Source organism: Caloenas nicobarica, chromosome Z (genome assembly GCF_036013445.1).
Source record: "Caloenas nicobarica isolate bCalNic1 chromosome Z, bCalNic1.hap1, whole genome shotgun sequence".
Lineage (NCBI taxonomy): Eukaryota > Metazoa > Chordata > Aves > Columbiformes > Columbidae > Caloenas > Caloenas nicobarica.
In genome coordinates this window covers 29,569,897-29,597,376 of record NC_088284.1, presented here as the reverse complement: position 1 = coordinate 29,597,376, position 27,480 = coordinate 29,569,897, and the positions used below count along the sequence as shown (strand labels likewise).

General features: G+C 38.3%; 1 protein-coding gene and 1 long non-coding RNA gene across 3 annotated transcripts in view; one reads left to right on the top strand and one right to left on the bottom strand.

Annotated features, from left to right (window-relative positions):
* Positions 1-2,446, bottom strand: part of RGS7BP (regulator of G protein signaling 7 binding protein) — a 44,287-nt gene extending 41,841 nt beyond the window's left edge. For both annotated transcript variants that reach the window (XM_065656995.1, XM_065656996.1), the window contains exon 1: positions 1,804-2,446. In XM_065656995.1, coding sequence (XP_065513067.1) covers positions 1,804-1,962 — 159 coding nt within the window. In that variant the 5' untranslated portion in view covers positions 1,963-2,446. The remainder of the gene's footprint in view (positions 1-1,803) is intronic.
* LOC136002163 (uncharacterized) lies at positions 1,705-24,524 on the top strand. The gene is made up of 4 exons (XR_010607881.1): positions 1,705-1,780; positions 16,929-17,066; positions 22,095-22,240; positions 23,252-24,524. It is a non-coding gene; the product is annotated as an uncharacterized LOC136002163 (long non-coding RNA).
* The last annotated feature ends 2,956 nt before the right edge of the window (positions 24,525-27,480 follow it).

The following is a 27,480-nucleotide window of genomic DNA, read 5'->3' as shown; positions in this document are numbered from 1 at the left end:
TCTGCAGCCATCATTACCACGAGGAGTTCAACATATCCCAACATCCAAGTGTGCTAAAAACCTGGATTCTATTAGATCTACCAAATTTTAAAGTCAAGCTCGTCAGTTCTCAAGATCAGAAAATAAACGAGTTGCTTCTCCCTGCAATATTACATTCTGTCTCTTCATGCATTCCACTGTAACTACTCTGTATAACTGAGAAGTAATATCAGGACCTGTTTTTCAGGTCCACACTTTCTTAAATTTCATTATAAGAGTAACAAATAGGTTTCTCTGCTTCTGGAGCAGCAAAACAATCCCAGTGCATTTCAGTACATCTGCACTATCCCACTCCCAAGCCCAAACAAAATCAAAAGCACACACCAAACAAAGCCCCAGGCACAGTATTTGCTAAAACTAGCTTAAACTCTCTCATTCTGTAGCTTAAGACAATGCATGAAAGCAACTGAGAGAAAAAAAAATACTACGTTGTGTCATCAAGTAATTATTCTGCATTAAGAAAAAGAGAAAAGCGTTTTATCCTGCAAGTGGTAACTGGTTGTGCCAGACACATTTACCAGTTCTCACCTGACATCCCCTGTCTGAACAGAGGACACATTCAGCCACCTCAGCATTGCCAAGGAAAACAAAACCACACTGATGTTGTAGCATCAACACAATGAAACAGAAAAAAACCACACTGGTTTTATCTCCTGACTCTTACTGCATCTTGACAACCCATTTGTAAATAATATTTTACTTCTAATCAGTGAATTCTATAAAGCTGGCACTTCTGTTTAACTAACTGCATTATGCTGTTGAGAATGAGAAAAAAGGCAGGACCCAGGAGGATCCACTTGTTGGGTGTATTTATAGAGCTACTGTGGCAGCTTTTGTTCCTGGGTGCACTGGGAGCTGCTCCCAATTTTGAAGCATCAGAGTGGATATCTGCCAGCACATTTTGCAGTATTAGAGGAAAAAAAATGCCAGAATCCAGCAGAACAGAAGTTGCAGGTACATTCTTAATGCTACTGGACAGCTTTAGCAATAACCACATTTTTCAAGCAAAGTAGCAGCAACTTCATTTGTTTTCTATTTCAGTCATTGGTTAGAGAACCAATTTTGGGGCCCAATGCCGAGCTGACTGCAGCTCAAGGAGCCTGATATGGGGTATATGGAGCTGGCTTGGAGGAAAGTGTCAGGATCCAAGCATTTTGAATATGAATGGAGAAACATGTCATACCATAATGTGACAGCCCAAAAATATTAACATGAATGCAGGTGCTTGATCTGAGGTTTTACACTTGCAACCAACTACTCTGGGGAGTCTGGAAACAGGTACCATGTATATCAGGGATGGAATTTCAGCGTCTCAAATTCTGAGTCCTGTTTTAGTAGGATTGTAGGGCAAGAGTGTGGCTGCAGCACAAGACAGCAACCCGAGAGTGCAGCGATGCAGTGGAGGTAACGATTTACCTATTTAGGCTTCAGCTAGTGCAAGTCTAGGGACAGATTTGGCCGGACCTTGCCAAAAGCAACTCCAGCTGCTTGGCAGCGCCGCAGAGGCGGCGTGTGCCCGGGGCCAGGGCTCCGGTCCCTGCCCTATCCCGCAGCACCCGGCGCTCGCTTTCCCCCTCTCCCTCCTTCGAAGCGTTCGGCGAGTGAGGCGACCGGGCAGCACCCCCGACGGGGACCGCAGTTTTAAAAATAGTGCAACTGCACGTGACGGGAATAGGCAAGCTGGCGGGAGGGGCAGCGCCGCCGCCAGCGACGAGGACACTCGGGAGGGACAAAAACTAAGGCAAGCCCGTTTGTGGTACCCACCATCTTGCAGTCATCCAGGGCTCTCTGGGTCTGGTAGGCGCTCTCGGAGCTGCTGCCCCGGCGTTCACTGTCGCGGCCGTGCGGCGGGGTCTTGCTGCCCTGGAAGATGGAGGCGGCGGAGCGGGGGCGCTTCCTGCGCCCGCTCGCTGCAGCGCTCATGCACACGCATCCGGGGCGCGGGCAGCGCCTTCCCCGCCGCCGCCGCCCCGAGCAGGGGTGCGGGCCCGCGCCGCTCGTCGCCTCGGCCCGGCCGGGACCGCGCCGCTCACGGCAGGGAGCGCGGCCGCTGGGGGCGATAGGCTGGAGCCTGCGGGAGAGCCCGGGGAGCGCCCTGCGGCATCGCCTCCGCTACCGCGGGGAGAGACGGAGGGGCTGGCGCCTTCCCTCCTTCAGCAGCATGTCAGTCCCTGCGGAACCGCCCCGCCGGTGGCATGCTCTGCCGGCCTCCTTCCCGCAGCCGGCGGGGGGGCCGAGCGCGGCCGTGCCCGGCGGAGAAGCGCTCCCATCCAGCGGCCGCCGACACCTGCCCGATGCTCCCGGCGGGGGAGCCCGCCCCGCCGCTCCGCTACGCGCCCTCCCGCGGCGCGTCTCGCCCGGGCACCCGCCGGGCGCCGGCAGCCGGTCGGAGGGGCCGGCGGGCTGGCGGGGCCCGGCGGGCTGACGCCGTCAATAGCGCGCCGCCCCCACAGGGCGGGGGCGCGAGTGGCAGCCGCCCCCCGGCCCCGCCGCCCCCACCCCCGGCCCCGCCAGCCACCCGGCCCCGCCGCCCCCCACCCCGGCCCCGCCAGCCCCCCGGCCCCGCCGCCCCCCACCCCGGCCCCGCCAGCCCCCCGGCGCCTCGCCCGGCTGCCGCGGGAGGCAGGGGAGCACGGCGCGAAGCGGCCTGCCGGTGCGTGCCCCAGGGCGGACCCGTGCGGCGCCTTCGCTCTGGATGGTCGGAGCGGCGGCGGCAGCCGGCCCCGGGGCACCGCGGCGGTTCTCCCGTCGGCGTGAGCACATCGCTCGTCCGGCCTTTGCCGGAGTTGGTGCTAGTCGTCAGGAGGCTTACTTAGAAAGTATTTTTCTGTTTAACAACGACTTGGTTCGCTGCTCGAATTTGTTTTCTTTCAGTAAAAAACATCTTGCTTTGGGGCTCTTGAGAAAAATATTTGGAAGGTGTGGTGCAACTACGCTGCAGATGGTATTTGTTCATTGTAGAAAAGATTAAATAATAATCGATTGGAGAAAGTGTTAACTCTGTGCTCCAGCAGAACAGTGCAGTCGCAGTTCAACAGGCTGATGCCCACAGTCCCCAAAGGCCTCAGGAGCAGCCCCTCCAGTGCAGGAGGCTGTGGGGCTGTGCCCACGCTGTGTCTGCAGACACTTCGCTAGGGTCACCTGGGGACTGCACTGCCCTGGGGCACCTTCAGCTTCAGGGCTGGTCCTATTCCTCCCTATAACCAGGTAGCTATGGGTGCTTGGCTCACTTCTGGTATAATTTTATTTCTTCAGGACACTAAATAAAAGGTTCTTATGTTTCAGTAATGTTGTTGATACGAAGGGAACGCCAAAGACTTCACACACAGAAACCCAGTCTTGCGAAGGAGGTTGAATATGCCAGTGATGGCACGCCGGCAACGCGATGGGCTCTTTTCAGGCTGTGCTGAGCCCCACTGTTACACAGACATCTTGGTTCTACCTGAGTCTGGATGTGGCCTATTAGTCTGTTTCACAAATTGTGCTGTTTAGCCAGAAATGGAATCTACTGGGTGTGTATTCGTGTTGATGGGTTTGCAGCGCTTGCAAGCAATCATTGCTTTAGCTAAAACTAAAATGACCTTGTAATTATAATGTTACCATTGTAAACATACTACTAGATCTTCAGCATCCAAAGCAGCAAGAACTTGCGGTTTGCATGTGCTATTTTTAAGGACACCACTTTTTTTTTTTTTAATTTAGTAAACTTATTTCAATTACTCATAGGAGATAAATGCTTGGATAGGGTGCCGCAGGAACACAAGCTTCGAGCCAGGACATCATATTGCTTCCATATACAGACAAGCCATTATATAATGACAAGGAAAATATTTTAATACTGTCAAAAAGCAAAATGAACACGTCTTCTCTTCACATCTATATAGAACAAAGCATATATATTTGTAAAGGAAAATTACTATGCCACATTAATGCTAGTATTAATGCTAGTGTTTTAATCATTGCTCATGTATCATTTTAATCACATGCCCTAGTCTTATTTCAGTCTATTTCTAGTCTTATTAAGAGTTACAGTAATAGCAATAATGAAATAATCCTAATGCTGAAACCAACAAAAAAATAAATCTACAAAAGAGTGCAGCATGGTTGCTTGTAAGTTACCTGGCTGAAGTTCTGGTCTCTTGAAGTCAATGCTAGAAGTCACACTGACTTTTAAAGCAGTTAAGAGATTAGTTCCTGGTGATGTATCTGCCCTCTATAAAGCTGAGTCACAGCCAAGATTGGCCCTTCAGCCAGCATCTGGAACAGTCTGAAGTCCTGGTGACCTACAGTGTGTTCACTCCTGATTGATTGTAGCTTCAGTATGTCCACATTTAGAAGTGGATCTGGTGATTCTTTCTGTAATTCATAAGACTACATGTTTCCATAATTTTTCCATCTGACCTCTGAAATCATCATGGAACATGATGAACTTGATGGCACCCCAGAATTATGTTGGAGAAGCAGGAGTGACAGGGAACAAGTCAGTCTGAGATGCATAAGAAAGAATCATTTTTGTAGGCATCCCTGTTCTTGGGCTGGGGCGAAGAGTTCCAGGGTAAGCCACCAAATGCTGTTGCAGGGCAGGCAGCAGGAGCAATAAGATCCAGTTTGAAAATCTATACCACCAGGAAACAAAATGCAGTCTTGAGAAAACAGAGGTATATGTGCTGCAATGCTTTCCTGAAAAGAGTGAGGCATGATTCTTTCTTCTTGTCTGAACTAGAGCTCCTGTCACAAATGGCCTTACTCTAGCTTCATCTCCTGGTGTTTAATGGACGGCAACAAGCATGGGCTTCTTGCTCCTTCCTGGAGCATCCTCTCAAAATCATGGGTGGGTGACCTTGAAATAAGTTCAGAGAGTACCTGGGCCATTACATAGTCAAATTCTTTGGCAACTCCACAGCTCGTAATGAAATACAAGTAAATATGTAGACTTTGCTATACCTAGCCTATATTGTAAATCTAAAAAATGAACTGAGATGAACTTTAACTTGAGAGCCTCTTTTGTTCCATTTTGTTGTAATCTTTGTCTAATCCATTTAATTCTCTGGTTGTTGGCTTCTGGTAATATTTCCCAAGGGTGAGTAGAATGTCATGGACTAGGTAAGGTATGAAAGAGACACTGATTAGCTGAGAACTGTGACGAGAAGTATTTGGAGGAGGAAAAAAAAAAGATAGAGTGGAAAAGAGGGAAAGGAATAGAGAAAGCAAAAAAGGGCCATTTCTGTAGAACGAGATACAGAGAGAGGAGTGGAAACCAAGTAACAGGTACTGAAGAAAATGAGAGAAAGTAATCCTGTATGATCTCCTTTGGACAGAAAAATAAAATATAAGTTTAAAAGTTAGGGTGAAAATGAAAACTTAAGAATAATAACAGAGACATTTTCCCATTTCTTTAAAATGTGTGTGGGTTTTTTTGTTTGTTGCTTTTGTTGTTGTGTTGTTTTGGTTTTGTCGTTTGTTTGTTTTTAAGAAAGAGAAGGGACTGTCTTTCTAAGTCAATATGGTACATTTTAAACAGAACACAAATTTATTCCCTGGAAATGCAGGATCAGATCAATGTCTGGAGGTAAAGTACTCTATTTTTGTACCAGGCTTCTTGTGGAGTAAAACTGTTTGACCCTCATAAATAACAATACAGACATGCATTTGAGAATCACATCTTCAATGGCCGTTTATTTGTTATTATTCATTTCCTACAGGCTGGGAAGTCAGGGAAAGGAGTGCTACAAGAGGCACTATTCTGGCATGACCCAATAGACAAGCCTTTTATGTATCTAAGGAGTTAGCCTTCCTGACTAGAGGTCCTCTAGCAACAGCTCCCTGCACCTCTTCTCCTCAGCCACAAGTCAAATCATTGCATGGCAAAAATTGCACATTAGTATATTTTAGTGTCTATTTGTCTAATATCAAGATATAGAAAAATATTATACTTAATCTCCTTAGAAGTCAACACAGCACTTTTTGTCCCCAAATACAGTAACTATATATTTTTTTGAATGTCTGAAAATAGTTTACGTAGATACCCCTCAAAGCAAACAAAGGCACTCCATTCTGTGAAATTTATAGTCACAGTTCAACAAAGACTAGCAATATATTAGATGAGGTTGTAAAGACACTTTTCTAAGTTCTTTTGTGTCAGTCTCAATGATTTCCAAGTTTACTTGGGAAACTAATGTCTATGGAGTGTATTAGCAGTGGAGATGCTGAGGAAAAGGCTTATTTTGCTTGCAGACTCTGAAAGCTTAAAAAAATGCAGTAATTCATGAATCTGTCTGTAGCTGTCAGCCCAATATATGCATTTTGCTACTGGATATGAGTGCATGAAATAACATGCTTAAGCTAGCAAGAACGTCAAAGTGGTTTAGTCTGCTTTACTTGCCTTCCCTGCAAGTATTGTGACACTTAAATCATGCCCTGAGGATGCCAGAGATTATTGCGGTGAGATTTTTGGCACTTAAGAACTATTGCAATCCTTAAATCAGAGCATGAAAGAAATTCTAAATAAGATCATCAAATATATGTTCCCACCTTCTTTGTTTCCTTTACACATGTATTTACTTGTGTAATTCCAACATTAATTTGTATGGAAATACCTGTGGGAGCACTCAGGTAACCACACAACTAACTGTTTCAAATTTAGGCAGATTTGCCCAATGCAATGTAGGATTTAATGACAAGGAAATCTAAGAAAATGTCCCGTACATCCAGATCTTTTTTGTTTTCACCTCTATGAGTACAATTTTTTAAAAAAATAGAATATTATTACTAAAATAATGCTAATGCCACCAGTACTTCTGTTATTATGAGAAAAAAACAAATGCCTACTTAAAAAATAAACATTAGCATAACAAATCTTCAAACTAGAGAAATTAAGAATTGTTTCAGAAAAGAACAAGGCTAACATCAGTTTCTCATTACAACAGTATCAATTTACCTTTAGCTATAGTGTAGTCAGTAGAATACAGAATGATTGCAATAAATGAATATAAATTTGCCTTAATGTTATTTTTTATGTTAGAAAATCTTCCATAAAACTAAAGCCACACAATGAATAGAAGATCAAAAAGACCACTGATAAATCTTCCTGGAAAGGTATGTTAAAAAAGACAAGAAAAATTATCTTTATGGTCATAAAGCACAAAACCCCAAATAATTTGAAAATACTTATAAGAACTAACAATGAAAACTTGAGTTTTATTATATTATTTAAATTCCTTATGGATAAGAAGTTTTATGATGAATTTCATAAATGACTGGGTGGTAAAATATTAGAATAAGGTCTTACACATAATAATTTAGTACATTATTTATGGAATGGTGAAGATGAAACTGTTAAAGCAAAACATAGTTATTGATAAAAGTAGAATAGGAACAGCTATGGAAAAGAAAACACCATGGATTTGTGAGGAGCTGTAAGACACAGGAGTGAGAGAATACCTCTCTAGCCAAATGGATATTTAAGAAATTAATTTCTATAGTTGTGTCAGCACTTTGCTTGTTAGAAAATGCAATATTTGGCATATAGTGGATTGGAGACTGCTTGATGGATGTATAGGAGAAATATGTGGGGATTGTGGTTTTTCATTAAATGTATAAATTGCAGTTCTATGTGTATTCAGGGAACATATACTTAATTACAAAAACCAAGTATAATCTTTTGAGAATCTGAGAATAACATATAAATACTGAAACCAAATAAAATTCATCCCCCTTACTCCTACAGGGAAAATGCCTGGACCAATGCAGAGACCCTCCATTACATCTTCAGGAATGTTTTAAAAAATCATATGCTTTATAGAAGTTGAATAGATGTCAAAATTCATAGTCCTTATCATGTCCATCATTGTTCTGTAGACCCATAGGGTTACTAGAAATAAAAGTCCTATACAACATTTCTGGTTTAGTCAGCATGAGAAATGCTTTATCACTGTGTCTGCACTGTGTTCTAGTCACACGGTTTGGGTGCTCTGAAATGGAAGACCAAGGAGCATAAAGTATACCAATGAGAGGAATCTTGCTAGTAGGCTCGTGTATACATTTTCAATGAAAGATTATTTTTATATCTTGGCTGTTCTCTTTCAAGATTTTAAAAAGCAAAGGTCTGGTAACATTTCAAGAAGGGCAGATATTTTCGGATTTCAAAAGCAAGTCAAGGATAGTAAAATTGCACTACTGTATCTAATGTAAATACAGTACAGGAATTATGCTGTTATAAGGAACAATCCAAATATAACCCTCCGAGCAGGTGACCTAAGGCAAATCCAGAAACTAAATCAGACTGGACATGCAGGCTTAGTCAGTTTGACACAATTCTGTTTGTTTCGTAAGAAGATGAGAATACAACTCAAAATTAGTGAACACATTGGAAGCAGCAGTGCTCTGAAACATCTTCCATTTGCTATCTGAATTTGGCCTTTGTGAAAATGCCTTTACTGGCTACTTTACATTATACCTCCACTCTTCTGCCTGTCCTGATAACTATTCACTAGCTTCATGTTTGAAAGCGACATTGTCGCCCTACAAAGCAAACGCTGACTTCAGTTTCAGTTATTCTGTTGTTGCACATTTCTGTTAAATGGTGGGAAGAGATACAGCATTGATTTTTTAAAAATTACTTCACTTCATTACTTCACTTTGGAATCAATGTTTTATTGAAATGAACAGAAATGGATCACATCCTCTTTAGAGCTATCATCTGGACTGCTACCTTGCATGTTCAATACATTTTCACATTTGAAAGATTATTTTAATAACCGCATTTTCATAATTTCTTTAAATGAAAGCTTAATCACACAGAAGATTATGTGGTTTCCATGTAAGTGTCATTAGAGCACATCAAAAACAATGACTTAATCTACTTTTGGTACGTGGCAAGTGCAGCACAGTTCATTTTTATGTGGAAATGCAGTGTGGGTTGAATCAAGTGATCGGTGGTTTCAGAGGAGAAACCTGAGCTCTTATTCTGCCCTACAAGCTTTTTAGCCTTGCTGCTCTGAATAACTGAACTGAAATCAAACCGTCCTTAACAGTAACATATACTGCCTCGTCCCTGTGTTGTACTTGTCCTTAATCAGTTATCAGTCTGCTTTCACCAAGCTCATCAACCTACTAAATTCACTTTTTTATTTTTTCCTTTTTTTTAAAAATATAATGGTTATAATTTTCAACTCAAACAAAACAAATAAAACGTGTAATTGTTCTTGATGAATGTTGTGCATTTCTGAGAATCTGGCTCTGCATGTGTGACATACAAGGACAGCAATGCAGACCTTCCTTTTTTCCTTTCCTGACCTTTAGATATCACATTATAATTTTAAAAATCTAGAAAAGGATTAAGAATTATGATGCTGCCTGATGTTATTCCAAGGATATTCACTGGAAGCACAAAGGCTTTTAAAGAAAACTAGAACTGAATAAACTAGGGAATTGAAGAATGTGAAATATAGAATATGAAAATCAACGACAACAAAAAAGAGCATACAATTACCCATATGAAAGCAAATTAAAGATTTTTTTTCCCCCTTGGTATTTTAGAATAGTAGGATGGTGACTTCTCAGAAGACACTATCCAGGATTTCCAGTTTTGTCATTTTGTTATCTGCACAATACTGCAAAATGTAGTTGAGTTGAAAATTGCTTTAATTTTCTCTCTTTACCCATGCAGAAAGTTTGGTAATCCTTATTGCTGTGTGGTTTTGCTGTTTTGCTGCTGTAGCCTTGCAGTTTTACCTTGTTGGTTGGTTATTGAGGCAGTGGAGAGATTCATAAATAAGAGAAGTGTCCTTTTGCATGTGGTTGCAGCTGCATTGCTTAGAGCCTGAGAAACATCAGGATGAAGGCTCTGGCTGGCAACTTCCACCTCCTCTAGTTCTTTCTCTTCCTTTCTGCTTTGCAGATGACAGAAAGGAGAACTGTTTCTAATAGTTCTTACTTAGGCTTTGCATGATAGTGGAATAAATAGTGTTATGAGAGTCAAAAAATGATGAAACACAGTCAGAAATTTTCATAAGGGAGAGTTTAGGGAGACATAGGCAGCAAGACCAATGTTTCTGACTATGTATTTCAAAGGACAAAAAAAAGAAAAGCAGCTTAGGTTTTAATGTGTCTTACTTAGATTACGAAAAGGAGATAGCATGTGGGAGGACCTGCAGAGATTTGGAAAGATACAGCACATCCTTGTCTTGAAATATGCTTTTAAAATCCTGCACGAGGTTGTTGTGCTGCCAGAAAAAAGCTAAAGATTTGAGAATTTATGACTACTCTCCTAAAAATACAGAACTGCATTACTGTTTAAAAGCAAATAAATAAGTGCTTGGTTTCAATGTTATTTCATGAATTTGCATTTTTGTTCTTGCCTTTTCTTTCTTTTTTTTTTCCTGTTCTTTTTAACTTTGTCCTGTTGCTTCTTTGCTTTAATATCTTCACAGTTTATGCCATATGGTTTTTCAATTGGCCTGTTTTCATCTTCTGTTTGTTCTTCTAGTCTCATATTGTCCTTCTACTCTATATTTTGTCCTTATTTTTTCCGTTTCATTTCCCACTCATTTCTCTGTTGTCCACATTCCCATCTGTTCTTTCTGTTTGATCAAAGAACAGTTTTGTGTTCTGCTCTTCTAAATGACAACTGGAACTATAGTTTTGACGTTAGTGTGTCAGATCTCCAAATATGAGCAAAATTTAAAACACGCCCTGCATAGGCTAAAACTCATGATAAGAGAGGAAGATTTATTACACAAATGAGCTTTAAAAACTACATAAAATCATATGTAGACACAGACTAGACTACATGGTAGACTTACATGGCCAGATCCCTAGTCCTGCCTTTGTTCACTCTGAATAACCACAGGGGACTGGAGAAACCCTATGCAATATATGCTGCATATACAGAGAGTGTATTTATATATGTACTATGGATTAGTATCTGCTTAGGTACTGTTTCTTTCCCTTCTCCCTGAGGAATGCTACAGCTAAGGGAGGACAAAACTCAGGTAAGACAATGTGTAAGATACTGCACTTTGGTAGAAGTTACCCACCATATAAATGTAAGATTGGGGTAGATAAAACGCTGCAGAACAGACCTAAGCTTTTTCATTGAGGTGAAGATGAAGCTATTACTAAGAAAAATCCGTATCATACCAGGAGGCGGAATTAGTCTTACAGCTAGCAAGATACATTAAATAATAATTCCACTTAGTATTTACTCAGTCTTGGCTTTACCAGTTGGAATACCCTGTCCAGTCTGGCACTTCGCACTTCAAGCAAGAAGTGGGCCACTTGGAGAGAAGGGGGAGAGAGAAAAAAGTATAAGGTGGCCTAGAAAACATGAACTCTTTAGAGATTAAAAGTACTGGAAGTAGATAACTGAGGTAAACCAGCAGTTCTCAAGTACATGAACTACTACAGCAGAAGGAAAAGAATAATTTTTTTCTGAAATCATAGAAACATATAATAAATTTCAGCAAGAGTATTCAGGTTAGATTGAAAATGCTACATAATGTTCAGGATAGTGACGGGCTGGATTAGTTTTCCACAGGAGAATTTAACTGAACATCTTTAAGAAAAGTATAGACGATCTTCTGCCAAAAATCATGCATGTGTTGTTAATCACCCCTTGGGAGGGAAATCAGATTATACACTCCTCAAGGTCCTTTTCAACTCTATTCTTCTGTGACTTTTTTGAATTATAAAAATGTCATGTCAGCTTCATAAGAACTATTAACTTAAAAATATTCCTATAGGAGGTAGAAATGTCTTCTTTCACAGTCTTCCCCAGCCTTGTCATTTCATGGACGTTTATTTGTCAATTAGTGAGACAGATACTTTATTCCACCGCAGTTACCGCTACTTCAGTATCTTTTCCACTTTTCAAATTCAGTGCTGCTGGAAGCAACATTTCTTCACATTCAGTTACTGGAAATGCTCTTCCCATCAGAGCACTAGGGAACTGATTTAATGACAGCAGTGTCAGTGCCGTTAAATATTCCAGAAATTTGTACAGCTTTTAAAGATAAGAGTAATGAAGAACTGGAGAAGAAATGAAGGACAAGAAAAGGAGAAACATATACTAACATGAAGAAATGTGGGGGAAAGCTGAACAGCAACAGAGAATGCTTGTTAATGATGAAATAAAGCAAAATGGAAAGCAGTAAAAGAGCAGTTATTTATGAGTGATGGTCACAATGAGAAAATTCAAGTCACTGGAACACAGAAAAAGAGCAAGTCCACATTTTGTTGTAGCCTTTTCCTATTTTGCCCTGCCTTTCTATTCAGAAAATACCTGCTATTGACATTTGAAAAAGAATGAAGTATTCTAAGGACTTTTTGTCTGTTTTAATTGTAAATATTTTCAGTTATTTTGAGGAAATGCCACATATAAAAAGTTTGATTCCCTGAGTCCACGTATTTAGTGGAGACTGCCTAATTCCATCAGCTCTACGTGTGGCAAAAAAAGTAAAACGTGATTCCAATGTTAAATGCGCTGCCCATTTGTGGTCTTTGGTAAATAAATCTAAGGTAAGTTGAATTTCATGATACTCATAGTTTTCTAGTTTATTCCCTGTTGTTTGTGGCCATCTGCTGCTTTTTGATTATAAGTTGTCCCAGGCAGGACCTTGTGTTCTTACCTTTAATGCAGCCTTTGGTCTTTGCATTGTCAATGCAGCCAAAATTCTTGATGTGACAGGCAGAAAGACAGTGTCTCTCGATCCAGGGGCAGAAGCAATGCTCTGCAAGCCTCAGCACAGCCCTTGTCACAGCAGGACAAGCTCACAATTTGTATAATGCCAGCATCTTTGTGGCTCTTCCAGTCCCTGTTAGAGGTGTACCACAGTATGTCTGTGGTCTGCAGAGCCCAGCCTCATAGGATGCGTAGGGTGTAGGGCATCACTTTTGCAGGCTCTTCCCCAAAACCCCTATCTACAAGTAAAATATCCTCTTCGGGAATGAATGAGAAGTCAAAGTTTTCCCCTAAGACTGCAGAAATAAAAGGAAACTCTAATCCCAGAGGTATGGGGGCATAATATAAAACCACCAGTCAACAGTACCTTATTGAAAAAAGAAAACAGCTCAGTTCTAATCTAAGTGCCACTTGTAGCAATTGTGGTATCATTACTTGAGAGGAGAGCTAAATCTAAGACCATTTAAGTCTATGCAAGATTTTTGGTTTGTCTTACAATCTGGTTCAAAATGAACAGGCAAACCATACAAAGTGCGCCTTTGTAAAGAAATACTGTTTAATAAACAGAGAAATTGGCTCTTAGTTGAAACAGACTTTTCTTTGGATGTGGGCAGCAAGTGTTCAGACTCTCAAATGGGATTGTGACAAATAGTTTCAGAAAAACAAAACTGGTTACTGAAAATAGCAGAGTGGTAACCCAGGAAATCATGAAACACAAGCTAGTTTGTTTTGCAACTACCCATTTAAGTAAGACAAAGGTCCTTAAGGGTTGCTACACTAGCACAAGGCTTCGAATGAGCCAAAAAGAGAAAGCAAAAATATGTGAAGTAGATGATTCTTTCTCTTTATGAATTTTTTTTCTTTGTGTTTACAAACGTATCTGTCCTTTCACCCACAAATTTTGTTGGGTGTAAGGATGAGGTCAGCTTGTCTTTTGTCAGTCCTTATTGTTTTTGATTACTCTTTTGCAAAGCTCTGAGGCTAGTTAATTTTTAGGAAGTAAATTTAATTCCTTATAATCAAATTTTGTTTTCTGCTCTTGTTTTACACACACTCTGAAGCAAGAATGTACACAGCATGAAACATGAAAAGACAGTATATTTCAAAGAACAGTACTGTAAGTGTTTATATCCATAAAAATCTTCCTGTATATGTACTAAGAGTCACTTTCACATTAAATGGTCTTTCTGCTTGTGCTAGTATAGTTTCAAGTTTAATAAATATGTGGGATTTTGCCTGTAGCAATTAAATCCTCTGCAGAAGAATCTCAGCATCCAGAACCTTCTAGGATAATTCATCGAACAGGGACATTTTCAGGGACTGCACCAGTAGCAGGTCCAGGAATTGAACCGAAAGCCCATTTAGTGCTGCCTTTATGCAGAATTCTGTAACAGGAACAGATTTGAGAACACTGTGGCCAGTATTTCTTATGCCTATTGATGTATTATTTAATGCTTTTTGTAAACTACTGAGAATTTTTTTTCTCTCCTCTATATTATTTCATGTTCAATACAGAAAATAATATCATACTAAGCTGAGAGGTTTTTTTTACCTCAACTACCTGGCTGGGCATTAAACGTAAACTTTTTTTCTTGAGACTTCATAAAAATTTCTCTCATAGGGATGATTTATGACTGTTTTAACTTCAATAACTTGTGAAATGAAATAGATGCAGAAAAGTGTCCTTTACATTTGCGTCTATCTAGAATACCTGCAAAAATAAAGTAAATTTATCCAGCTTTTTTGCTATAAAGGACAGATGGACTAAGTCTCCTATCGAGTTTATTTTAAGGACAAGGTGAAGTGTATGTTTCCTTAATCTCTAGCTCATTGTAAAAGATACATGACAGAGGCACTTGGCTAAAATTTAGTAATTTTTATTAACTTAAAAAAATTATTTTCTGAACTTTTGTTTAGTAAACCATGAATTTGATTTTGACATTGGATATTATGAAGAATATGTAAAACAAATGCAGTTTTCCAGGTTTCGTCTGCAATGTATATGACATATTTACTTTGGAACTGTTGGGTCACAGCACAGTCAAAAAATAGTTAAATGGAATAGTATAAACATTGGGTCAACAGGCTAGATACCTTCACTACTATAAACAAATGAACAGAAACTATATAGGTTATATCAAAGCAGCTAATATCTGCAAAACTTAAAGCAGAAGAAGCAAACTTTATCAGAATTTATGACACAAATGAAGTGTCAGAATTGCACAGAGTACCCACGGAGTAGATCTAATGCAAGTGGGCCATGACAATGATTATGAAATAAAAAAAGAGTAATGGAACATGCATTATGGAAGAAGCCTGATTTTATAAATTTAAAAAAAGAAATAATCAAAAACAACAAACAACAAAACAAACAAACTTTGGTTCATCCTTTCAGTATAATTTTCATAGAACTGACATTCTGGGAAATCCAGAAAAAGACTTATGCATAAATCAGTGGTCAGTGAGTATACTCAGAACCTTCAGGTGGGTGTGATTTTCTTAATGATCTATTTAAAAATAAGCAGCTAAGAAAAATTAGGTTCAAATTTATTGAAAAACAACTGTTTTCAATGGGCATATCAGTAATATTGGACCAGGAAGCATCTCTGTATTCCTGGATGCAGAGATTTACCATGGCTACATTCTGACTCCGTATCTGAGTGTGAATTTGGGGGGTAGGAAGCTATAAGTGCTCTGTGTCCTATACTCTATATTATTTTAGATCAAATTAACTATAGTGTGTTTACATTGCAGCCATGGGATTTTCCTGCTTTTGTAAATACAGCTTAGAATTATTTTTAATAGGAATTCGTGAATTCCTTCTATCTTGAAATGAGATCTATATTTCTTCCTGATTTCAGTAAACTTAGACCACAGGGGAAAGTGGCCTATTATTCTTTTATTGTTTCAGTTTAATATTTAATGGAAGGTTACTCTGGTGCATCCATAAGTTGATTACTATTAAAGGACATCACCTTATCAAACTTAGTTTTAAGCTCACCTATGAAAATGGCATTTAGAAATCTTGTAGTTTATCCAGTTTGATCCTAAAATATGACTGTATCTGCAGAACATAGAAAAGCTCATAGTAAAAAACAGTACTCTTGACATCCCTCTGTGTATTACTTCCTGAATTCTTGAGAGAATTAGTTGGTAATAGTATATGTGGAATATGAACTATACGAATGGTATATGGGTAAATATGAATTAATTTATTGTTGACATATCTACTCTTTCAACAGTTAGAAGCAATGGCAGAGTGAAAGAATGCAGTATTCAATAACGTGTTTTATGGATGCTGGGACTTTCTAAATGAAAGATCACCATCTATAATTAAACATTTCTTTTATTATAGCTATTTATTAGTAATACTACCATTAACACTCCAGTCCCTAGAGATTTATACGTAAATCCCTTATGTGGTTACTGCTATTGAGCTGCATAGTGAATAAAATATTTCTGACAAAATATTAAATTTAAATAAGCTCTGATACACAGCACTGATACCATTTACAATCAGCCACAGGCAGATTCCTATAAAGCAGTCTTTGCCATGCTGTAGTAGCACATCTGCTATAATATAATCTCTGCTCCAGAGGGAACTCTGGAGATCACAAGAGAATTTTATTTAGATCATTGTTATTCACAAGAGATGCTACCAATTAGCACATGTTACAGGAGAACTTTGAGAATGTTAAAGTTCGGTTGACTCTGAAGTTGATTGCAAGCCCTGATCTTAACCGTCTTCAAAACGCAGAAACATTTCAGCTGCTGACCACAGGTGAATTCGTTTTGAACATTTAACTGGGAGAATACTAAGAAAATTGCTCAGGAAATGTGCATGATGGCTCCAAGAATGGATTTAAGCATCAAGCTATAGCCTGTTAATTTGATGTACATGGTTATCAGCCATTGTCATGTATTCTCAAGTTCTCGCTAAATTCTTTTCAATCTTCTTACAGGATTTAGTACAATAATTTGAAAAGTTTTACTTTCCCCTTTGCAAAGGCCACAAGAAATAAAAAAAGGATATATTGGCTTTTCAAAGCTCACAAGTAAAATCTCAGGTATCCTTTGCATTTGAGAACTGATTCTCTGCATGAGAACAAAGTCCCCTGATTCAGACACTTGCAGGGTGATCTCTTGCAGTCCAGTCAAGCTTTCTTCGAAGGAACAAGGATGGTTAGAACTATATTTTTCACTCTTGCAGGAATCTCTCGGGTTTACCATCTTACAGCAAGTCTTGATCGCTTCTGCTGTCCACTATCATCTGCAAATCATTTATACCGGCTACAGTGAGAAGAAATGCCAGACTGGGATCCTCCCTGCTTAGGTAAAGTCCAGAGAGGTATTTTGTAGCTTTGTTGGTATCACTAAACTTCTCATAAGCATGGTAATAGAGTGGAAGATAGGTGGCTTTAGAAGTGTTAGTGCTCATTAAGGCCAAAACAAATGATGTTTTTACATGTCTATTCAGATTTATGAGACTGAAGGGATAATACACCTTTTTCATGTTTTTATACTGAAAATTATAACACAAATCTGGTTTTTGAAACAGATTTCTAGAATTAAGGAATGTTTGCAAATAAGTATATTGGGAATCTTACTATTCAGCATCTTTTAGAAGTAGTTCTTTGTCCAGCTGATACAGAACTAGGTGCTTGTATAAATACTGTGGGAGGAGCAGAAAGCAGTCTAGGAAATCCTATAGCCAAGACAATATTAGAAGCTGCTTATGCTGATGCAGCACTAGCTACTTTAGGTCATCATTTAAAACATTTTTGGTAACCCAAAATGTTTTGAGTAAGTTAATATTTAACCTTGGAAATGTGTCTTATTAAGTTTGTAGTAGCACATCCAAAATATCTGGGTAAGAACAAATACAGAAGTCAGAGACTTGTAATGCAGAAGAAAGCATTCAAAGAGGAGAAGAAGCATTCATTAGAGGAAAAGAAACTTCAGAAGAAATTAGGAACTTAAACTTAGCAAAAAAAAGTCAAAGTAAATCTTAATGCTTCAAACATCCATACACATACTGAAAATATTAGCATGCTAACAAGTGAACTAATCACATAAACTAAGTGCTTCAGGTTATGATAGAAGTACAATAACATGCATACTGGTACATGTATGAACACCTAGTCTTATGAGAAATAATTTAAAAATTGGTATATATAGGCTAGATTTATTGGTGATTCCCATTACTTAAAGGATCTACTTTTATGTACACTCTCTGTCTCTGTGGGGTGGGGTTTTTTTCCTTTTAAAGTATATGGTATCCAAGGCAGGAATCAAGCATATTTTGTTTGTAGAGCAAATATGGTAAGAGTGAAGAATGATGCTTAGTTAAAGTACAGCAGTGCTGTAATGAGACAAAATAGCTGGGGTGAAATCCGGGTTGTAGGCTTGAAAGCAACATATTTTTGCAATTATTTCCACTCTCCAATCAAATAAGCAATTTGAGAACACATTTCTCTTCCCACACATAAACCCTTGATCTTACGAAATCTGCAGAGCAATTGGTTTTGCCAAATATGCTTTAAACAAAATGCTACTGAACTATTTAAAAATGAAAGCTCCTACAAGGCTTCACATACAACCAATTTTGGTGGTGTTGCTATCTCAATTTTCCTGTTCTTCCTAGATAATAATTACACTAATTATACTTTTTTTTCTTTTCCCCATCATCAATACATCTTCAATAGTTTAACTGATGCCCAGATGGTTTTATCATTATTTTATGATGGAAGGGATTACGACTGATATTTAGCTTCTTCATCTACCCATGTAAGCAATATTTCAAAAAAACCAAACAACACATCTCTAACTATAGAAGTAATTAAATCAACATGTTAGATTAATTTTTTAAGACTGTTTACTGCACATGAAGTTAGGTATGTGTATACATCCTTGCAGTATTGACTCCTGTATCACTGCTATTTGGACCTTTCTATAGGAAATTTCATTATTTTCTGTTATCATTTTGTACATACCCTTTATTTAAACTGAGTATACCCAGCAGAGGATTTTACTATGGATGATCTTTTTGCTATCCTCCCTGTTGCAGATCCACTGCTACTAGTCAGAATTCCAAGGAGACAATAGTTGGAAGCTTTTTAAAAGGAGTTTTACAGACACCCATGTCTGCAGAGTGATCATCCAGTCTGTACTACCTGTGTATGAAAATACTAATTGTCTTAGATACTTAAAATGTTTCACAGAGTTTCATTTAATGCTGATAACGCTATCACAAACCTTGTGTCATACTTGTGCAAGATATGATGATTACTTCTCTGCAAGAAACATATTTAAATATTGTTGTTATATTATGCAAATATAAAAACTGGAATAAAAACTTAGATACCTTTCACTTGGTAGTGTCTTAACATAGATGATGATCAGTTCTAGACCGTTGACAAAAAAGTGCTGCCTCAAATACCTTTATAATTGTAGGATATTTGGTGGAAGTATGATCTTATTAATCTTGTTATTTTAAGAGCAATGTCTTTTTTGCCCTGAGCCTGGCTCTTACTGCATAGTTCTGAATGGTTCATTAATTTGATTTATTTCTCTTTTGCTATCCAGTATTTTTCTTCTTAACTTCCAGATTTCCTCAGGTATCAGGAATAGACTTTGGGCTTTGTCCAGATGCAAAACCAGGGCACTGAACTGTAGGACAGTCAGTAAAAAATCAAGGACTGTATCTGAAGGAAAGCAGGGTCTACCAGCTTGTCATTAAGAAATGTTTGTCTAATGTAAATTGTGAAATGTTTATTTTTTCTGATAATTATTCATGCTTGCGAAGCTTTATTTTCATGAAGTACAATCTGATTGATTGTTGAATTATGAGAGTATACTGGATTCTAATTTGATTCTTTTCCCTTTTTTCCTCTATCACTTTTCAAATTTGTTCATTTCCTGATATCCCTGTGTCTTTAGTTTAATAAATATTCCTGCAATCCTGCAGAAGATTAGAAAACACAGATATCAAGCCTGCTTTTTAAACTTTCTTACTCATCTTCTAGTAAAGCTCACACATGCAATTACTATTTTTGCATATTCAAATTAAGTATAGCTATTTGTAGCCACAATCTCTCAGTCTTACTTGCATGCAAAATGTACATGTTCAATCTGGAAGTTATTTAAGAATGTAGCTCCAAGCAATTTCAGCTCACTTTTCCCATGAATAAAAAATTCATACTAAACCAAAAATTGCATAGTTTTATTACTAATGCTTTTGCAACTTTACAATTCAAAGTAATTTTGAAATAGGTATTTAAATGTGTACATTCAGAGAACCGTCATATATGAGAACATGACTATTTATTTCTCTCAAAGACTTGTTTGTTTATGGTCATCTTTTAATCATCTAGTTTACTGGGAATATGAATAATGCAAATAAAGCTATATAATACACAAAATACAAACCATTAGGACATCAGTCTATTGGAACTTTACTAGAGTGCAGCAGAGAAAATGGAGGAAAGATCTGTGGCAGCTTCTGAGTAGCCAACCCTGTAAGTCCACAGAGCTGCTGTTTCATGAATATGGTGATACTTCCTCAGATACAAGGTGCTTCACAGATCATTCACAGTTGATTGTTTTGGCAGGAATCACTCCTGCAGGCATGTAGAGATGGATTTCTGAAGCGACATGAAAATGGATGAGGCAGAAAAGACTCTTAAGAAGGTCAAACCCTGTTTTGAAATTCTAGTCCCCTTGTAGGGAAGTGGATGTAACATACAGAGACTTTGGATTTAGCTTATAAGGCTTTTAAGGGACAAAAGCCTTTCAGATAAAGTCTCGTCTTTACCCTCACAAACAGCCTATGACAAAATTATTTTTGCAGGATGCAGGTCTACTGCTACATCCTGGCACTGTCTCCATCTATCTACTTTTCTTTCTTAGCCTCTGAAAAACATCCCATAAACATCCATAAATGTCTGGAGAGCTTGAAGATTGTATCACTCTATCTCCTCCAAGCACCAGTGGCAGATGTTTTGTTGTACTGTTTTCCATGGTTACAAAAGTTGCAATTAATTTAAAATAACTTCAATACCAAAAAGAAGTCTTTAAAGGCAGCTAAGACCGTATTGTTATTGGAAGACCCTCTTGAGCTTTGATATACCCAAGATTAAAGTGGGATATGTGGATTTTAAGTTCTGATTTACTTGGGCAGGTCTGAAAAATCCCACCTAAGATTTTATTATTTACAGCCATGAATATGGCCCTTCAGGGTTTTCTTAGGTTCTTAGTGATACTTGAATAAAGCTGTTTCTTTCAGAACACTATTTACTTACAATAAGGTATAGAGGCTGATCTAAGGAATTATTTACATGACTGCAATACTAACTTAAAGGTCTTCTCTGTAAGAGAGTTTTGCATCTCTTCATGAGCCTTACAGGCTGAAATACATTCTTCTTATTTTCATAGCAATAAACGATGGTCCTATCCCAAGTTTGAAATGCAGAAGAAAAACGTAAAAAATTGAATTTACTTAGAGGCAGTTTAAGACAGTGAATAAAATCCTTTCATAGTCCAGAAAGCAGTTCTCCTTTAATCACAGACACATAAAATGCTCAAGAAGTGACGTATTATTCTTTGTCATCTACATTTTGCACTTAAATGAACAGTTTATGCCATGTTCTGACTATCTTGCATCTTGTTCAATTTTACCTACACCCAAAAGACTGTGAATAAAATGCTGCATTTTATTTGTATTCTATGTCTCACTTTGCAAACTTTCAATGATGACTCTTATTTAGAATATTTATTTCTTCATAGACAGGAAATACAGAATATGGTGTATGGTTTTTAAACTGACTGTACAGAGCGACAGAGAAGTCATTTAGTAGTAGATGCAATGCCAAATATGTTTTACTTTCTTCTAGAATAGGATAGGGAAGTCTACCTGACATTCTGGGAAAAGCACCTGATACACACATACCTTTGATCCTAAAAATTGTGTGAAAAGCGAATATAATTGAAAACATTTTCAGAGATCTAAATCACATAAGCCAGACGAAGGGTGCCATGCTGGTATGAATGGTGCTGAAAAGCACAAAGAAGTCTCAAAGTATTCACATTAGCTAAACTTTGTATTTGTAATTTTGCCAAAGTAATTTATAACCCCATGTCTGTAAAGGTTTCATAAATTCTATTAGGAGTAGATGGCTTTGTTTTGAAAAAGTATGGAGGAATTCAGGTCAAAGTTACAGAACAAAACCTAGAAACACTATTAGAATTTCACACTAGGGAGGTCAAGATAATGCAATGATGATCTAATTTCTGATGCAAGTAGATGTCTCAAAGTTCAGTGGGAAAGAGGAGTCTCTCATTTTCCTTCTAAACATTTTCTTTCACTATCCTCCCTCAGGTTCACTGGGTATGCCTCTATCTCTGCACAGCTGTGCGAATTGCTTTATTCTCCTTTTATTTTATTCTCTTTCCTTGAAAAGCCGATGAAAAAATTTAACCTTTGTTTCTGTTGGATCTACTCCTAGCACAAGCATCTTTTGACAGGTAATAAAAGTGGTCTAACTGAGGTCTTCCTTACCTTTCGTTATTGATACTGCTGGAGCAGGCATGTTGGGTGCAGAGAAGAGCCATCCTGCTTACAGCCTGCCCAAAGCTAATGCAGCCCTCACATTTCTTTGAATGCCTCATGAGAACAGCGGGCCTGGGGCTCTCTAATGGGCTTCCTGACACACGTGCACAGGTCAAGCCAGGTTATTCTCCCTGTTTCAATCCCATACAGGCTCCTTCATTATCAGCACATCACATGTAAACTCTTTTTTTCTCACACAGAAAACTAAAACTAAATTACTCTTTCTGATGATTCTCCCCCTCTCCTCTCATTGCCATACTATTCAGACTCACTGATGATTTTCTTCTATTAGAATAGATGATAATATTCAGTTTGCACAATATGTTTACTGTTCTTAGTCCGTGGATTGCTACGAATTTTTAATCTTTGAGAAGATCCTGGGCACCACATGCTCACTTGCACCCTGTGCCTTAACTTGGCACATATGTAGATGTACAGGGCACTCACTGCACAGTGTGTTAGTGGTATTTCTGAAGGAAAAGATAGGAGATGTAGGACTACTGTTAAGATCTTTCAAGCTGAGGGCCAAAGTCTTAAAACAGCACTGTATATAACTGGTATGTAAGAAATCTCTAGCAAAAAGCAGTACTGTTTAAGTTAAAGCCTAACTTGCAGCTTCAACTCATCTGCATGAGATTGAAGGTAGAGATCTGGTAATGAATAGATCATCCCACAAAAACTTGAAAAGCAATTTCACAGTCATGGTATTTGTCATCCATGTCTGGATTATTTAACAAAATTACAATTTACAACAAAAAGCCAGGATTTAAAGTGCTATTAAACACACCAGACTTACCATATGATCAGGTTAACAACTAAGTTGTTTAAATGATCCGTAGTTAATATTATAAAAAACAGACTAAAAATTATTATATCTGTATTACTTTACTAAACCTTTTTTTTTTTTTTGTTAAACTTGCCACAAGCCTTTGAAGAAAGCACAGTAAAAAAAATCAGTAAATACAGTGCCTGGTATAGAAGCAGGTTTCCTGGAAAATGTACACTCTTGAGAACTTCGAACAGCAAAAGAGGACGTTTTGCATATGTTCCCTGTGGCTCTCAGCAAGGACTGCAGGAACCTGGACTCTGACTGAATGGCATCAAAGCTAGTACGGTACCTAAAACCCGCATCTCCTATAAGCTGGTAATGTCAAACAGCAATTTCTTAATGAACATTCAGCATAATTATGTTAAGTGCTATTTTGTTTTTCTTTCCATTAAAATTGAAAGTACTTATTGTTATAAACTGAAGAAAAAACTTATTGTGATCAGTGATAACCACATGTATCACTATATGTAACAGATACTGCTATTCTAAGGGGAGCTGGGTATCCAGGACCTGTGGAGAGCACAGGCCTAATTGAGTTAGGTTACAGTTCCTTTGTGGGAATAAAGAAGAAGTATTTGGAGAGATGCAGCCACTGAATTTCCCATTTCCACCAGTCACCTAGAGGCTGTTCTGGCTGCGCATGGGCAGTTTGCAGCGTCGCCTGACCACGCTCCCTGCCATCTGCGAGGTTCCCGAATGCTCCGCTGGCTCTGGTCCCCGAGAGGATTCCTGCATCAGGAGGGGACAGGGCGCAGCGGTCCCACGTGCAGCACGGCTGTTGCAGCGGTACAGAGAAAGGGCTAGCGAGAGACTGGATTTGTCCCTAACAGCAGGTTAAAAACAAGAGACTGGTGGAGACAGATTTCAACCCTGAATCAGGACTTCATCATCTGCTTGGAAAACTCTTTTCTAGGACTTGACTTTTTCAAGTCCTTGATTTTAGGTGCACCTTGACCTGGCTACTGTGCCGTGGTTGGACTCACTGCCTTACCTTTCGGGAAGAAACAGAAATGAATCACAGTTGTTGCATTTGAAGATTTTTAAAAATATAATACCATTCATTATGTTTGAAATAATCTGTTACTCTGCCTTTGAAATCTGCCCATTATTAATGTCTAAAAAGTATTTTCAATACTTTTAATATTCACCATATATCACAACTGCACTGCTTTTCTAACATAATGCTGAATTACACTCAGAGTGTTTTTCAAAGAGCTCAACCGTTGTTACAAGCACCCCTTTGCAAAAAAACAAAAGGAGTATGACTGCTATGATCCATTACTGAGCATCGATGATGCTGAAAATGGAAAGGTTTCTTGACTCTAAGGTTTGTGCAATAAATATTGTATTGCTTTCTTGTATTTGTTAAAAGCTTACATGTGAAATAAACTCATCTTTCTTGTGAGTAAAAAAACCAGAGAAATATTTAATAAATCACTTTTTGATTTATATTTTGTTGCCCTAAGCAACTTGCTATCTGCACTATTTAAAGGGTTTTTTTCTTTTTCCTGCTGAGGGTACTTAGCTAAGTAATATGCGGACACTAGTGAGAAACTTCCAGAAGTCTTCTTACCAGTGGATCACAGACAGATCCTGAAAAACTTCTAAACTGTAAAGGAGTACATGCTGAACCAGCTTTTTTGCTTGTTTTGGCTGCCCTTTGATTTAAATTATGATAATAATGATAATTTAGTTACTGATGCCAAAGTATGTGTTAACCTGTTGGATTAACACTGTAATGCTTGCATATCATCTTGTGCTTGTAAAAGTTCCTTTCACTTGAGAAGCTCTAAGTGTTTTGTACATTGAGCATTGTTACTACTAGAGTCTGCATGGAAAATTGAAGTTCTGAAGAACTTCGTTTTTAGAGATTAAAAGTAAAGAGGATTTGACCTGTAAATCACTCCGAAAATAAGGCGCTTCAGGAATAACGGATAAGGAAACAGAAAGGTATCTTGATTTATGCTGTTGTTGTCGACACAGTATGTTCCTTTCTTAAGCAGAATTAAAGAAAAATACCAGTACATCTTGGTAATTTAATGCTATTATGTCACTTATTGTAGCTCAGAATTTAAGTCACAGTCTAGATGACAAATGAAAATGAGTTTGGGAGCATTACCTACTAGGTGAGTGTAATTCAAAACTATCAGACAATTTTGTAGGTCATACAATTGCTGTTCATGTAAAATTGCACTATATGCATTGGAAAAATCGGTTACCACATAGCTAATAATTACCTTCTAAGTTCATTTAATTCACAAGTCTAAAAAAAAAAAAAAAAAAGTGGGGTCCAGTTTTTTAAGATGGAACCAGATAGAGCTATATATTGTCTAGAACATTAACTTCTTGCAAACATTCTCTGCTTGGTAAAATATAAAAGAACATTAGCATATTTTTCCTCCTCTGAAGTCTAATTCAAATTATTTTAGAACTAGTTTCACTTCTGACAGCTGAAATGCATACATTAGCTAGCTAGAGCCATCTGCAAGGCAAACACGTTCTTACCTCATATGTTTCTAATTGGAACATGTTGTCTTTCAGGAACCATCAGATGCCATGCTATGACTGGTAATGAATTCTGGAATCACATACATCCCCGAGGATTTATAATCTGCATGGACTATGGACAGGCTTTTGTGAATTTCAGTTATTTACACACTTAGATAGCAAGTTTAATCATAAGAAGAGTTAATACCCCCCAAACAAGAATTAACTTAGGGAAATTTGGATTATGCAGAATTCTTTAAAGTATTATTTTTTACTTTTCATTGAACAGGATGGTCACCTAGATTTTTGTGTCAATATCTAACATCCTTTATTTTACACAGGTAATACAATAAGCCTACATGAGATTTCCCTTCTGCTCAGTCTGAATTTCATTCTACAGCCCAGAAATAATGGAGTACATTACATGGTTAGCATTTTTATACTCATTTTTTATGACAGAATAAAAAGGATTTTAAATAATTAATTTTTAATGCTTGTATCAATATCAAATGACTTACCATGATCTTTTTATTGATGGCATTTACTTTTTCTGCTTCATGGTCTTCTTTGAGGATAAAAGATTACATGTGGAGTACATTTTAAGTGATTGCCTGATTACATTTTAATGCCTTACAGGAAATGTAGAAATATTTCAACTGAATGTTGAAAATGTTTGGTGGAAGATGTTTGATGGAAAATGAAATATATTATATATGAAGTTAAAATGATAACTAGTGAAAAGTCAGAATATAATTACTGCAGTTTTCTCATCCTAAAACCAAACTGCAAATTTAAATCAGCCATCACTAATAGAGGGTCACAGTGATATCTATCACTTGTATAACAGCAATCTAGAAATCACAGGAACAGTTGTATTTCACTTGTAAATTAGTATTGAGATGTCAAGGGCATGAACTGAAGGAATTTTTACAAAATTTATAAAGCAGAATGGATATTTAAAAATGTGGCAGAGGGAAGGCAGCATTGCTGATGAGAGCCAGAGGAGTATCTGGTTGGGATATGCTGTAGTACTGAGCTCTAGAACACTTTTTAAACTCAAAAACTACTTAAGCACACACAGGATACTGACTGCTGCTACAACATTAAAGAAAGTGCTAAGAGATATATTTGAAATTTCCAACAATCCTGTGGGATTTTTTTCAGCAGTAAGATTTTTCATGTATCACGAACAATCCTGAATGAAGGAGCATGCTTTCTCACCCAAGGACTAATTTAGAAAACCAGGTCCAGACAGGCTGAGCCAGGACCTCAAGGGCTTTCATCTTCACAGAGATGACGAGCAAATTGGCTCATGAGCCACTCTTCTGTTGTTATTCTCATTTCCTACCAGCCTTGAATGATGCTGAGGGCCTAGTCAGCTGTTTTCTAGGCAGTGGTCAGTAAAATAGCTTTGTGGCATTAACCTTGCTTTTTCTACACCAGCTGAAAGGCATCCACTACCTGTCACTGCTACCCAGTACCTCCCTGGCAGCAGCTGCTTTGCTGTCCTTTGCTTATCTGCTACTTTACAGCTTCATGGTTGGTGTCTTGCAAGAACTAACTGTGCTCTGGCTCAAGGAATCCTTTATAGAGAACTTCCATACAGGGACTCAGAACTCACTTTGAAAAGGTCCTGGGGTTTTGTTCATATCTTGTGCTACAAAGTGTTACGTGCACTTCTTTGGCAGGGTGTATATGTTCCCTCCGTTTAAGTTTGCCACAATTTTCACTAAAGACCCTAAAATAAACTAGGTCACAGATTCTTACCTGGTTTTAAGTTCAGAGTTTCAGGGGGGTATGTCATGCCTCAGCACATCAACTGGTTGAAATGGAAGAACA